The sequence below is a fragment of the Colossoma macropomum genome, unplaced genomic scaffold (genome assembly GCF_904425465.1).
Source record: "Colossoma macropomum unplaced genomic scaffold, Colossoma_macropomum, whole genome shotgun sequence".
Taxonomy (NCBI): Eukaryota; Metazoa; Chordata; class Actinopteri; order Characiformes; family Serrasalmidae; genus Colossoma; species Colossoma macropomum.
Window position 1 is genome coordinate 33,588,605 of NW_023494796.1, and position 15,207 is coordinate 33,603,811.

At 40.3% G+C, this 15,207-nt stretch overlaps 1 protein-coding gene across 1 annotated transcript in view; it reads left to right on the forward strand.

Annotated features, from left to right (window-relative positions):
• eys (eyes shut homolog) overlaps positions 1–15,207 on the forward strand; it is a 433,237-nt gene that overhangs the window by 148,072 nt on the left and 269,958 nt on the right. Inside the window, exon 20 of the mRNA XM_036583442.1 lies at positions 12,595–12,716. Within this exon, the coding sequence (XP_036439335.1) occupies positions 12,595–12,716 (122 nt within the window). The remainder of the gene's footprint in view (positions 1–12,594; positions 12,717–15,207) is intronic.

The window sequence follows — 15,207 nt, forward strand, 5'->3', positions numbered from 1 at the left end:
CTGGAACCACAGTGGTTTAATAGTGTTAAACATTGACTCCAAAAACAGTATTGTGTGTTTTAGTAAATTAAGATAACTCTGAAAAACCGTCTGCTGGACGAGTTGTTAGTATCGACAAATGAGAAACGTGTTTGGTGCCTGTCTATATCAGCGCTTACATCCCGGAAAAGGCTCTGTTCCCGAATGTCTGAAGCTTTTCAGTGACGCAGGAAATGTTTGAAGTGATGAAACCCCTCGAACAAGCCGTGAAACATCTTCACCATCTTCAAACACATCTTCATCTGTACCCAGTCACCTTGACTTACCTCTGCTAGACAACTGAATGATGTGGATGACAGAAAGAATCTGCGCCGACGTTCAGGACAGATCCTTCTTAGTCTGCTGGGGCTCGTATAGAGATCCCTTTGCATTTGTCAAAGGCACAAAAGTCTGAAAATGTTTCAATTTTGCATGCTTGTCTAATTTAATACCAGGTTTTTTATTACAAGTTATATGATCAGCATAACAATTTGAGTGAAATGTAGAATGTTTTATAAAATTAATAAGAATTTTAGAATTTCTTTGTATTTTATCAGATGATCCTGAGAATCATCGTAAACCCGAGATTCACCAGAAGAAATAAGAGTGAAAATAACTGGACCTTGTTTTACAGACGCCTGAATGTGGGCACTTTCACAAATTAGTTTAAATTCGAATCGTTACTTAGAAATAGTGCAAAATTTTGAATGTTTCTTATTGATTTTGTATGCAATGATTTTTATTCAGGTTTTTAAGATTTCAGAATTTTTTTGTTGGTAATTTCCAGGTTTAACTGGAAAAAAATAAAAATTCAGTGGGCGCTTTTGGACAGTGTGTTTGTGTGTGTGAATATATGGCATTAATGTGTGTATACTTTATAGTATTGTAATATAATATGGTATAGTATATAGTGTGTATGTATAGTGTGTATATAGTGTAGTATATACTGTATCTACTGTATCTCACTGCTGTCCAAATGAAACCATGTATCTCCATTTTTGTTGTTTTTTAATTTTTGGCACAATTTAAAAATGCCTGTTTGCCCTTTACGTTTCATGAAGAATGGACCAAAAGAAACGGCCCAAAATGACTTGGAAAAAATGTGATTCCGTTGACTTACATTAAAAGTAAAGTGTGTTTTTTCCTTCTCCTGTAAAGTTACAGAATAAAAAATGAAACAATAACTAAAAACAGTTAAATAACTAAAGTGAACTAAAATCAAGTCACACAGTTGCAGGATGAGTGGAGGTGAATAGAGACTAAAAGTTTAAAATTAAGTTTAATAGTTCATTAAATTAAATCAGGTGCTGCTGCTGATGGATCTGAACTGCAAGGAGTGGCTGAAGTGCTTTGAGAAGTCAGGAGAGGGGCCGGGGTCTTGGACTGCCGGGGGTCTCGGGGGCGCTGAGACAGCTCAAAACCTGGGTATAGTCCAGTGCAGATGCAAAAATTAGATAAACAAATAGCTTTTAAATATGTGAGTAAAATAAAGGCCCCTCAGCCCATAACCTTGCTACTATGTTTAAAATATCACCACCAAAATGTGCAGGAAAATTACAGGAAAGATTATAGGATATTGCACATTAATTGGGAATTTTGCAAAAAAAACATGACAGTAAAATTTTCCGACACTGTTTACAGGGCATGTAAGCAAATTAGCTGTTTGTTAAAGTTATTTTTCAGTTTTTTGTGTATTATTGTCAGAGTGTGCCTACATGCACTTAATAATCCAATAACTGCAGAAAATCAAATTGTGTCAGTAATCCGATCAACACGTTTACATGTACTTGAATAATCAGATAATGGGGAAGCTCCAGGTCTACATGAATCAGACTGTAATCAGATTTCTGCTTTGCAACCAACCAATAAACTCACAGAAGAAGACATGAGGTAAAAGTAAAACTTTATGCCGCGGCTTTTTTTTGAAACATCGCCACTTTGCCTGAAAATATGAACAAACATCATCTAGAAGATGAAGAATATTTAAATCCTTCACATTGTCAAGTGTGTTTGGTTTGAACGTCGATCCAAAAGTGTTTTGCTGCGTCTCGCGGCGACGCTGCTCGCTGATTTCAGGTACCGCAGTCTGTTTTCACACATGCTCAGACTGAGAAATCTGAAAGAAATCAGAGTAAGAGTTCACAGCACTGAGAAATCTGATTACTGAGCTAAAATCCAGCCTCTTTATCTGATTTCTTAATCAGATTTCTAGATCAGCGTATGGTGTTTACATGACAATTTGAATAATCAGATAACTGCAGAAATACAGTTATGATCAGATTATTAAGCATGTAAACATGCTCAATTGTGGGGGGCCTCTGTGTTCTTCTGACCCAGATAAAAATAATCTTGGTTGATAATAATTAATAATAATCTAATACTGAAAAGAAGAAATTCTTGCTACATTCAACTGTATTTTGTTTATTTGTAGAGATAAACTGTTAAACAGCTGGCTAAGACTTTCACACAGTACTGTATTTATTAGTAAATTAGAATATTTTCAAAAATGGACTATATGGACCGAGGAGTAAATGGTATGAAACTGTGCAGTTTGAAACAGTGTTTGTTAATTAGACTCATTTCAAAAAGCAAGACAAATGTATTCATGTTCATATATGTTCATATCCAGCAGTGTCCAGAGTGAAATGAATTTGCTAATGTTTATGAATATGTATTTTAGTAATGCATATGAATCAGACTGATATTGCCTGAGAGTTTACATTAGCATTGACCTCATTTTAGGTTTTATTCTTGCCTGAATTCTAATAGACGCACATGACTTGCTTTGCTGAGTCACAGTGCTGGTTCTGCGGTTTCATTTCGCCATGATGACTCCAGCTTTTTGTTGTTGTTGCCGTAGTCGAGACGACGGAGACGGATAACTTAATGTGGCAGATTTCCTTTGAGTATTGCGATCTGAAAAGTGCTGTACAAAATAACGAGACATTTTGCTCGGGGAAAAAGCAAACATTGAATCTCTTATATGCATGTAAACAAAGCACTTAATAAGGCCGCAGATATTGGAAGAACATCACCTGACACTTTTACGACCCGCGATATGGATTTAGAATAGCGCGGACGCATTAATAGCCACTCTATATGCTCAATGGTTGGATCATTGCGTGAGTGGTTTAAGAGATTTTTATAACCCCACAGGCATGAAATCACTGACTACGAAATGGCCTACCCAGCATGTAATTGAGCACTTTAATGGTACACTTCCCCGTGGCGATTATGACGGTATGCGGACCGGCTGCGTCTGTAAAAGAAAAAAAAACACAGTTGCATTAAACAGGGAGTGACTCCTCATACAGTCGCTAACTGCGACTGACCTTTAGCTCTCTGTGTGATGACCGAGGCCGGGAAGTGAGGCACCCAGCTGAACTTCCTTGTGTAGACCATGCAGAAGTGCTAATGTTGACTGATTAAGTCTTGCCTGTGCATGCTCTTTCGCTCCGTTGAATAGTCCTCACACTCTGCTGCAACGTGTTGAGCCATAAGAGCTTTTAGCTTTTAGATGTTTATTGATGTACAAGGCAAAAATAGTGCAAAATCAAATGTACATGATTTACTGCTTATCCAAGTGTAGTCGGTCAGCTTGGCATTAGAGGCAGGTCCGAGTCAAAACCAAGACCTGGACACATTCAGGATCAGGACTTTGTTGTAGGCAAGTCCACTGCCAGCACTGCGAAGAATTAGCCCTTAAATGGCCACCAGGCCCAAAGTTTTACTCTACATTTAAGGGGTTAGTGGCATCTTTTATATGCTACAGTCGTTTAAATGTCTGGGTGCCTCTGGTTGAATTTCTAAAGCCCATGTCATACCATACGCAACACAGAGCACCTGTTAATGTAGAGCCATCTGTATTATGTATTATATATGCTATTAACTATAGATGACTTCAACAATAAGATCTTGACTAGCTGCCTTGACTGCTGCTGGCCTTCTCACTAGGTGATGTAGCTCTATAGGAAGAGGAGGTGACTGAGTTCACAACATTAACCTACTCAAGGAATTTCAGTCAACCTGTCAAAGAGTGAGAACTGGATCTGTTGATTTGTTTATTAGTCTAGATTATATATAATAGCACAGACACTGCATTTCTTTACTGCTTCTGTATACACACCGCTGGCTACGGTGATTATTATAGGAGTGCGTAGCACGGCGCTGTGCAGCGCGTCATCCAGCACGGTAACCGCATCTGGGGTGAAATTTACTTTTTAGCCCAGCGAATGGAACGTCTGTTCTTTAAAAAAAAAAAAAAATTCTAATTTTGTTTTGTTGGACCACAGAACACTTTGACTCAGTCCGTCTTACACAACCTCAGGCCCAGAGAAGGCGGCAGTGTTTCTGATCCTGTTTATATATGGTTTCTTCTTTGAATGGTAGAGTTTTAACTTGCATGTAGTGGATTCAGTGATGAACTGTTTTCACAGACAGTGGTTTTCAGAAGTGTTTCTGAGCCCATGCAGTGATTTCCACTACAGAATCATGTCTGTTTTTAATGCAGTGCTGCCTGAGGGCCCAAAGATCACGGCCAGCAAACACTGGTTTTTAGCCTTGTCCTTTGCTTACAGAGATTCTGTAAATCTTGTAATGATATTATGTACTGTAGATGATGAAATCCCCAAGTTATTGGCTAATTTACGTTGAGAAAGTTACCTAAATTGTTGCACTATTTGATGGTGCAGTCTTTCAGAGTGGTGAACTCCTCCTCATCTGTACTTCTGAAAGACTCGGCCTCTCTGAGATGCTCTTTTATACCCAATCATTTTACTAACCTGTTGCCAAGTAACCTAATTAGTTGTGAGATGTTCCACCAGTTGTTTTTTGCCAACTTTTTTTTAAATGTGTTACAAGCATCAAATTAAAAATGGACATTTTTTTTGAAAACCAATAAAATTTCTTAGTTTAAACATTGATTTGTTGACTTTTTCAGTTAAAAATAGGGTTTAAATGATTTGAACATCATTGTATTCTATTTTTATTTACATATTGTACAGCATTGCAACCATTTTGGAAACGGCTTTAAATAAAAATTGCGCACTTTTGTAGAAAATTGCCATATTTAAGTATTTAAGTTCTTTATGTAGGTCTTATTTTCACTTTTTAAAAATCAACAAAACGTAATTTGACCAGTGCTGTTTGCAAACTTTTGCTGCCGACTGTGTCTTTGGCCTTTTCTTGTTTTTTCCACAGGTTTAGCAGGGTGTAGAGGTGGGCGAATTAATATAATATTGCAATACTTTAAAGCATATTTGCAATGTGTGATGATCATTTTTTAGACATCTGATCAGTTAAAACAGAGAAAAAAGAGCCAGCAGTACTACATTTTTAAAAAAATACAATCAAAAACTGCAAACTCAGTGATTTTTTTATTCAATATCTCGCTTAACAGACTAATTTTGTTCTCTTTATAATAACACATGCATTTGGTCATTATGTATACACAATATACACTATGTTCCGAAAGCATATTGTGTTTATTTATTATGATTTATCACAATAACGATATATATTGCCCACTAGCAGTGCGTATTTTTTCCGGTTTTCCGATGTTCTGGGACATTCTTTAAAGACATCGCCAAACAGATTTATGGGTTATTATCGAGCCGTATGTAGAATTCTTTTTCACACTGCGTTGTAATGTTTCTTCATGACCAGATAGTTTTGTTGTTCTCTCCCTGAGCAGCAGTAATCAGCGAGCTAGAACTCCTCTTCGTTTGACAGAATTCAGGTGAATACTATGCGTCTCGCAGCCAGAAGCAGTTCACGGTTGGAAAAGGAAAAACCATCTGAGAGGATGAAGAGGGTGAAGGAGGTAAATGTCTGTTTTTCAGCCCTTACGCTGTAAATCTCAGTCTGAGTATCATCAGCCTTGAGAGAACCCGTCTGTTATGCTAGCGGTTTATGTACGGCCACCTCCTTTTGCCACTGTTCATTTTTATGAGCTTGTTTTTATTGAAAACGCTGTGGAGTAGGTTTATAGGCGCTTACCCACATCAACCCCTGAGCCCTCTGTTACAGGGCAGTGCAGAGGTATTGGAGGTTTACGTCCAGTGGCTTGTACAGGAGTGTGAATAAGTCAAAGACCACCCTTCATTTATTCCATTTCCGGTCGAAACAGACATTAAATGCAGGTTATTTATTTTGCAGGGGATGTTTCTGTGGATATTAAATACTGATAATGATACTGTATCCGTATCGACACTGATACTGGCACTTAACCGCAGTATCGATACCAGTGATGGGGATACCGAGACCTATGACTCGCGTCACTTCTCATACGGTCGTGACTGACCTTTAGCTCTCTGTGTGATGACCAAGGCCGGGAAGTGAGGCACCCAGCTGAACTTCCTTGTGTAGGCCGTGCAGAAGTGCTAATGTTGACTGATTAAGTCTTGCCTGTGCATGCTCTTTCGCTCCGTTGAATAGTCCTCACACTCTGCTGCAACGTGTTGAGCCATAAGAGCTTTTAGCTTTTAGATGTTTATTGATGTACAAGGCAAAAATAGTGCAAAATCAAATGTACATGATTTACTGCTTATCCAAGTGTAGTCGGTCAGCTTGGCATTAGAGGCAGGTCCGAGTCAAAACCAAGACCTGGACACATTCCGGATCAGGACTTTGCTGTAGGCAAGTCCACTGCCAGCACTGCGAAGAATTAGCCCTTAAATGGCCACCAGGCCCAAAGTTTTACTCTACATCTACATAAGATCTTGACTAGCTGCCTTGACTGTTGCTGGCCTTCTCACTAGGTGATGTAGCTCTATAGGAAGAGGAGGTGACTGAGTTCACAACATTAACCTACTCATGGAATTTCAGTCAACCTGTCAAAGAGTGAGAACTGGATCTGTTGATTTGTTTATTAGTCTAGATTATATATAATAGCACAGACACTGCATTTCTTTACTGCTTCTGTATACACACCGCTGGCTACGGTGATTATTATAGGAGTGCGTAGCACGGCGCTGTGCAGCGCGTCATCCAGCACGGTAACCGCATCTGGGGTGAAATTTACTTAAGTGTAAATAGGTTAACATATCCTCTACAGAGAACACACATCTGTGCATTTTAATACACAGTCACTGTGCAAAAGTTACGGCACATTTTAAATATTCTCTTTGATTATTTTCCAGTATGTCAAACTCAGCAAATACCATTTTCAAAGTTGGGACAATGATGTGCAAATCATTTAAACCATGTATTTAATCGTAAATAGTACAAAGATAACATATCAAATGTTAAAACTGATTTTATTGGTTTTTTTTTGTTTTTGTTTGTTTTTTTTGTTTTTAAATATATGCCCATTTTTAATCTGATGCCAGCAACACATTTTAAAAAAGGCATGTAAAAGGACGGGGGCATGGGGACATTCAGCTGATTATGGTCTCCTTTGTCGTAATTTGTGTTTTCCAATGCACCAGAAGTTTTCAGTAGGTGACAGGTCTGGACTGCAGGCAGGCCAGTTTAGCACCCAGACTCTTTTAATATGGAGCAATGCTGTTATGAGCCTTTAGCCTTTATTTATCCCTTAGCATAGCAGCCCGCTAGCCAGACCTGTGCATCCACTAGCCCCACCTGCAGTGCACCTCCATCAGTCATCTGTGTCACTCAGCAGCGGGGTCTCGCAGCCCAACCAAGTTACGAAAAACACTGAAAGGCGCTGATACTGACCGTGAGCAGCAAAACGTGAAACAGCATTCAGCTCCGTTTTTGAGCCAGAGAAGCTGCTGTGTGCTGATGTGTAAACACCACAGGTTTATCTGAATACTGTTTAGCTCTGTCTTTAACTGTTCTGCACAGTAAAGATATTTTACATTTACTTAAATTGTTAAAATGGTTCTTATTACTAATTATATAATAGTAAATACAAAATATATACAGTTAATAAACAAAAATAAGTTTTCTTAAGCATCTAATAAAGATAATTCAACAGTTAAAGCCATCCAGCCAAGCTGAGTGTGTTTTATTTGTGATGCAGAACATGCATTATACCAAAATAAAATGTTTTTAAAATGTAATTGTATAAATATCAGGTGAGTTAAGTTAGATGAAGTTAGTTTCGGTATTGGTACTCAGTATCGGCCGATACTTAAGGATCAGGTATCGGGATTGGAAGGGAAAAAGTGTTATTAGTCCATCTCTAAGGTCAGACCCACTGAAAGACAAGAGGAAGACCTGACCTTTGCATGCTTCTGTATGCATTTATGCATATTTTGTGATGTGAAGCACTTGCCTTCTATACTGTAAGGGTCTCAGACATGTGGGCTAATTCAGATGTTCTACAGCTGTTTAAAGAAGCATAAAGGATGACGCAAAATATTATGCCATGTCCTATTTTATGGCTCCTCACGTAGGCCTCGGCTAGAGTTCCGTGCAGAATCTTCATTTATTTTCATTAATTTGTAAGTAGTTAAAGCTGCACATTCCAGCCTATATGCGTGTGACTCGTTATGCATTGCCTGCGGTGTCTTTGTGCCATCACGTAGAGTCAATTCACACAGACTTTCACCTCCTAACCAGTATGAAATATTCACAATTCAATTAAGAAAATTGTCCCTCAGTTTGCTGTAGCCAATGGGAAGTTTGCCTTTGCTTTTCTCTTGTTTTCTTCAAAGCTCGGTTTGGGAGCTTGCATTCCCAGATTGCCATTTACCTCATTATTTTTGTTTGTGTGTTTGTTCATGTGTGTTTGTGCGTGCAGGGTTAAAAATACCCCTCGGAGCTGGAGCTTACTGGGGAGAGCCGCTGTAGGTGATTTAGCTGCCCAAATAAGATTATGCTCTCCGTTTGCCGGAGGTTCGGAAAGGGAGTCTCCCGCAGGCGTCTAATTTACCAGGCCGCGTCGGAATTATTCCTCCTCCATTATGAATAAGGCCCGCAGTGAACAAATCATATCAGACAAAGTCGAGCGGTGCACCTCCGGTGCATGAAATACACATCAGCCCGGCCTCAGACGGTCCCAGCTGAAACCTTTTTGCCGAAAAAGCGAGTGACCGCGTGACCCCTCGTTCATTTTGTATGTAAAGTAGATGTTTGATGGATACCAATAGCTGGAAAACTAATAGCCGTAGCAACATTTATCTCTCCTCTTACAAAATTGGTGAACATTTTAACGGCCGTCAGGGTGAGGGACGGTGCCACTGAAGGGTCTTGTTGTGTTGCAGCTGGGTTCACTTCCATTTGTAGCACTTTTTCAACAGACGTCGGCCCTCGTTCGGGGCAGAATTACATACTAGCTACTCCATGTCTGACCTGTACGACATCGATTGAGCACAGTTTTTGAAATAGCTTCAGCCTTGTGGAAACAAGAGCCTGCCCACTATCATTCATACGCTGTTCGAGTGCTTGTGTCAGTTTCCTGTCACCCAGCAGAACCACGAAGGTAGGTAGCTCTACCTATACCAGGACTCTGGAGGCACCATGCGGCTCTTTTACTGCCCTGTTGTGGCTCCACAGCAGAATCAGATTAGTAGGTAAAAATAAAATAATCCTCCTTTACAGTAAAATAAAGCTCTGCTGATCGTTCAACACAGTTTAACAGTAAATGGTCTTAAACTCTGGAGTTAATGTAGAACTGCTGATTCACCCTTTAACCCTGAAGATCAGCACAGACTGCTGGTCACCATAGCACCTCGCCTAGCTAGTAGCTAACGAAACGATTTAAGACGAACATCGATAATTTGGAGACGAATATACTTATTTACATATTATCTTTCCAGCTGGTTTCCTGATACGTTTAATCAGCAGTGAGAAACTGACAAACACTAAAAAGTCGCGAAGCTGAAGTCAGTTTCTCATACAAATTTTCCCATTCCAACTTTAATGGTGCCTGCCGTACCATTTAAGGTGGAACAGGACAATTCTAACAAGAAGCTGGAGAATGAGAGGCGACTTCAGCCTCGTAAAAAGTCAAATGTTGAGAGACATTTTTACAAGAAACTGTTCTACTTTTAGGAAAAGTTTCCTGCTGGAGATGTGAGAAAAGCAGCTGTAGCTGAGGTAAAGATTAAAGCAGAGCAAAGTAAGTCTGTGTTTTTTTATTTATATTATATTTTTAGTCTATATTAGTACATCAGCACATACTGAGACATATTGACAGCCAAGATGGTCAAATGGACATAAAATGCTGTGGCTCTCAAGATGGTTTGATTTCTGCTAAAGGACAAAATGGCTCTTAAGATTTCTTAAGATTTGGGTTGCGACCCCTGGCCTAGATGATTCGGCTGCACTTAATTCAGCACAAGTACTTAAGTACGGTTCATCTGACTGGGGAAGTGACAACAAAGTACATGGTCACTGATTTATAGCTGCACTGTACTTTAATGCACTGCTAAAAGTGATTATTGAAGCCACCAGACAGCTTGTACTCAATGGCCAAAAAATATACATATTTATAATTGTATATGGCCAAATGTTTGTGGACACCTGCTCATCCAGTGTTTCTTCAGGAATCAAGAGTATTTATATGGAGTTTATCTCACTTTGCTGCAGTAACAGCCTCTACTCTTCTGGGAAGGCTTTGCTTTAAATGTCGAACATTGCTGTGAGGATTTGATTGAGCATTAGTGAGGTCAGGTACTGATGTTGGATGGTCAGTTCTGGATCACTCCAACTCATCCCAAAGGTATTGAATGAAGCTCCGTCACTCCAGAGAACACAGCTCCACTGCTTCAGAGCCCAATGCTGGGGGGCTTCATACCCCTCTAGCCCACGCTTGGCATAGGACACGGTGACCTTCAGCTCATGTGTGGCTGCTCCACAACATCAGTGCTTTTCTAAACAGATTCTAAAGATTAAACAAGCTGTGTGTGCATTTGAACCACCTTAATAGAGCTGGATTCACTAATAAGAAGGGGTGTCCACAAACTTATGGACACAGTGTATATCAGTGCCAGGCATGAATGGGGCTGTATTTTTTTGCAGTTTTAAATAAAATGCAAAAATTTCTGTACTCCAAATAACAAACAATGACACGTTCTGAGCACACAGGTGGACCGTGTCAGCATGTCAGGGGTGTCGAAATCTATTTGATCCACTCCGACTCCTGTTTATTTCAGATCTGTGCGCTGTGTAATTTGGAGGATTTGCTGTGAGCAGGTCGCTTTAGTAATTTATGCTGAAATGAGTGGTTTGCATGCCTTTAAACATATGCCTGAATATTTGATGCCGGATGGTGGGTGGGTGAAGGAGTATATTTGCATAGCAATGGTTGCACTTCCAACGAGACGACTGTAACTCTTTTAAATGCATTCCGAGCCGTTTTTTCCGTGTTAGTGGGTTGACATTTGTCCAAAAAAAAAAAACCAGTTAATTATTTTACTCACCCTGCCGCAGTCCACATCTTCTTGTTCTCAATGCAGGTGACAAGTTCATGAAGTTCAACCAGCTTGTATTCGTTCATGTAAAGGCTACAGTGCCTGTCTGCTTCAAGGCTTTTGTTATTCCGTTCACTTTCACTCGTCGTATGAAAGTCAAACGGAAGCCAATTTACGGAGACGCTTGAGCGCCACTGCCTTCATCTCATGGTGTGATCTTTTTTTTTTAACATAGGCCAAAGAACTTTCATAATTTCCATAAATATATTCTTGCTAATTTATCCAGAATGTTCTGTTAAAATACAGATGCTTAACGTAATTTATAGGCCTATTAGGTCAGCCTGTGTGACAATCAATACAGTAAAAATAAACTTTAATTAGAATTTAACCCATAATTCACTCAATCAGCCTCTTCTGGAAGCAGATTAAACCGTCACCTTAATGCCAGGTTCGGGCTACAATGAGTGACTGCTATGAAACCGAATGAATGAAGTACTGTAAATAGCTTTATGGTCAAAAACGCACTGTACGCATTAGCTGGAGATGGTGGCGAGTGTCGGGGGAGCACTGCCAGCACTGTGCAAAAGTCAGAGACCACCTATCTTTTCATTTCGGTCAAAACAGCTTCCAGCCTTTTCAGGAGACTCACTTTCAGTTCCTCAAAGAATCTGCAGACACTCCTCCACAGTTCAGTCTTAGAAGCTGGTTGATCATTTTCTGAAGTAATCAAACACATTCAGTGGTGTTGAGGTCTGGACTCTGGGGCGGTCAGTCCATCGTTCAGCTTCTTTGTTTGATGTGTCCGTCTCCTTTTCTCAGTGAGGTTCTTCTTGATCAGCTACACATCCTTTCAGACCCACAGCGCTGAGTCGTCTTCTCACAGTGGAAGGATGGACAGAAACACCTGTGGATGTTTTCAGATCTGAAGCAGCTTGATTTTCTCCTCTCTCTCAGAGATGAAAGCTTTAAGTGCTGTTTATCTGATGGGGGCAGTTTTGGGGTCGACCAGCTCTTCCAGGTGGTTGTTAGGAGCCTCATTTGTTCTAGGACTTTTAATGAACTCCAGTTTTGTGTGACTACAGAATGTGTTATCTAACCTCATTAAAAAAATCTCGTAAAAAACAAAAGCTTTTCTTGACGGCTAGTTTTGAATGAAATAAATGAAGTTTGGTCTTTTTGGGTTTTTTTTTCTAGACCAGGATGAGGTTTCGGTGCTCTATATTCTTTTAATATTCTCCTTTATTTACACCTTTAGAGTTACCAGTGCGTGTGCAGACCAGGCTGGGAGGGGGACTTCTGCGAGCAGGAAACGGACGAATGCACCTCAAACCCCTGCAAAAACAGTGGCACCTGCACCGATCTGCCCAATGCCTACAGGTACGTCCAGCCCAGCTTAAGGCCTAAGAAGAGAGCAGGAGACTCAGGGGTTTTGAAGCAGGGCTGCTTCATATGCCAGCAGTCAATATATAAGTTTTAATGGTAGCTGTTTTGAAGTTTTTCACGGTTTCAGCAGAGAAATCAGTTTGCAACTGATGTTCTGCCAAGATGGGAAAGCAGTAAAGGCTTTGAGTTCCATTAATCTAAATGGACTCGAGCTGTTCTTAGGTTATAGAAGTGGGGAATAAAACGTCAGGGCTGTCGACGGGCCCTGGCCATTTGAAGGGTTAACCTGTCTTACACGCATTCACTGCACTTAATGTATTGATTTTAGCGTGAACTTGTTTTTAAAATGCAAAAATGTAAAATAATTGGTTATTGCAGGGCTCCACAGGTATGTGCACGCAGGCATTTTGCTGCTTGTGATATCCTTGAAACTTTATCAAAAATGTATTTATTATGTTTCATCATATTCTGCTCTTAAAAGGAGAGACTATTTTAAATAAAAAACAAATTATGGAGCCTAGAATAGTGTTTGGAATGGATTTGCCATGATAATCGTTTGAAACCATGAGTTTCAAATGAGTTGCACGGTGTTGCAACTCAAGTGCAATTTAGTTTCATGTAGGTTTCAAGCAACTAAAGTTGCATAAAACTTCCACAGCCAAATTTGCATTTTTAAGTGCTTGCATGCAAACTCTAGCGCTTTCATAGTATCCGTGCGTAGGGACGCATGAACGGGACCAGCCAAGATGGGCAGACTTTTGCTCCAAATGTGGAATCGGAAGTTTTATTTGTTTTTTATTTTGGGCCGTCTGTTGCAGTTATGAGGTGAAGAATGTCAGCGAGGTAAGTGCACTCGCACTGTATTTAAATGCTGCTGCTACAGCTATGCTGCCATGTCGTAGCACAGTTAGCCATGACTCATTGTGCTAAACAGCCAGTTGCCTCTTACTTTTGAAGCACCACTTCAAAATTGGATTTGTGTTATTTAAATAGGCAGAGACTGATTTTTCATTCACGAGCTGAAAATGCCAGTTTGGCCCATTTAAAGGCAAATGATGTTATCTGGCTAATGGAAAGTGTTGGAAATGTGCTGGTATGTTTCATGTGTTTGTTTAGCCCACACAGTGTGAACTTTGGGCTTAAAAATGAGGTTAATATAAATTAAACCCATAAAAATTCATGATTGTCCATCTTGAGTATATTCAGTCACTGTCAGAACAAAACCTTGTGTCGCTGTTATTATTTTGACATAATTTAAAAATTCCAGTGACGACCCTGTTAGAAATAAAGGTTCTCTTCAGGTACATTTTCGTTCATTGAGGTACAAACAGTGTAAATGTTCCCTCAAAGCTCCAACAGTGGTTTTAAGGTCTGATTGTGAACCTTAAATAAGTGTTTCCAGGTGAAAAGTTCGTATTTGTACCTTTTCATAACCGAATGTTTTAAAACAGAACAGTAAAATAAAAGCCTGGAGACGAGACGGGGTGTGTGGAGTCAGTACAGCTTAGAACATATCATTTCAGTGGATTATGGTTCAGTTATGTTCCCTGACTAAAGGTACTGAGATGGACCCTTGAGGGTTCCACCCCAGTGACAGGAGGGGAACTGACCCAGAGACAGTTTAGCACCTTTATTTCTGAGAGTGAACCTTTTATGTTGGGTGAAAGGTTCATGTTAAAACTGACCAATAGAAAAGTATATTATCCTACATAATTAATCCGTCTCCTGTGAAGCTGCTGTTCTGCAGATATGAGGTTTTGAAATAAATACCTCCATATCTTATAGATCACACCTTTGATTATGGACTATTAAAGACGATATCTGTTCATGATAAAAAGCTATTTGAGGCTAAAAAGTATCGCTCGCTGTCTGAAACATCGTGCAGCCCACCGGGTTCAGTACTGTATCAGCACAGGCCAAAACAAGGTGTTAATTGTCGGTTATCATTATCGACCCAGAAATTCCATATCCGGCGCAGGGGGGTTTTGGCAGGAATCTGAGGCCGTCTTGCCACATCGGAGCCGGAGAAGCCCCCGCTCTGAGATTAGCATTCGCAAATGGCCGAGATAATGAATGGCAGATGGCAGGTAAAACAAATGAATCAATCAGTGACACTCAGCAGGGAGAGGGGGGTTTGGATCTGTGACTCAGTTGAGGAAAAAAAGCTGCTATTGCACCACATATACATACACACAGAGGGAGAGAGAGGAGGAGAGGGAAGCGCTGGGGGATGGGAGGAGTCGGAGCGTTGGCGTCCAGGCCTGTGAGCTCACTGCCACCAAGTGGAGCGCACATTCCTCCGGTGCTCTTTCTCTCGCTCGTTTTCTCCTCTCCCTCTCTCCTCGCACTCGCTCACATGCTTTCTGGTAAATATAATCCCCGCTCAGTGCTTTCACCTCCCACTGTCCTACTTCCAGCTGTCTGGAGTTTAATACTCCGCAGTCCGATGCCGCAATTAACCTGTTAATCCCCTCAACTGTTTAGA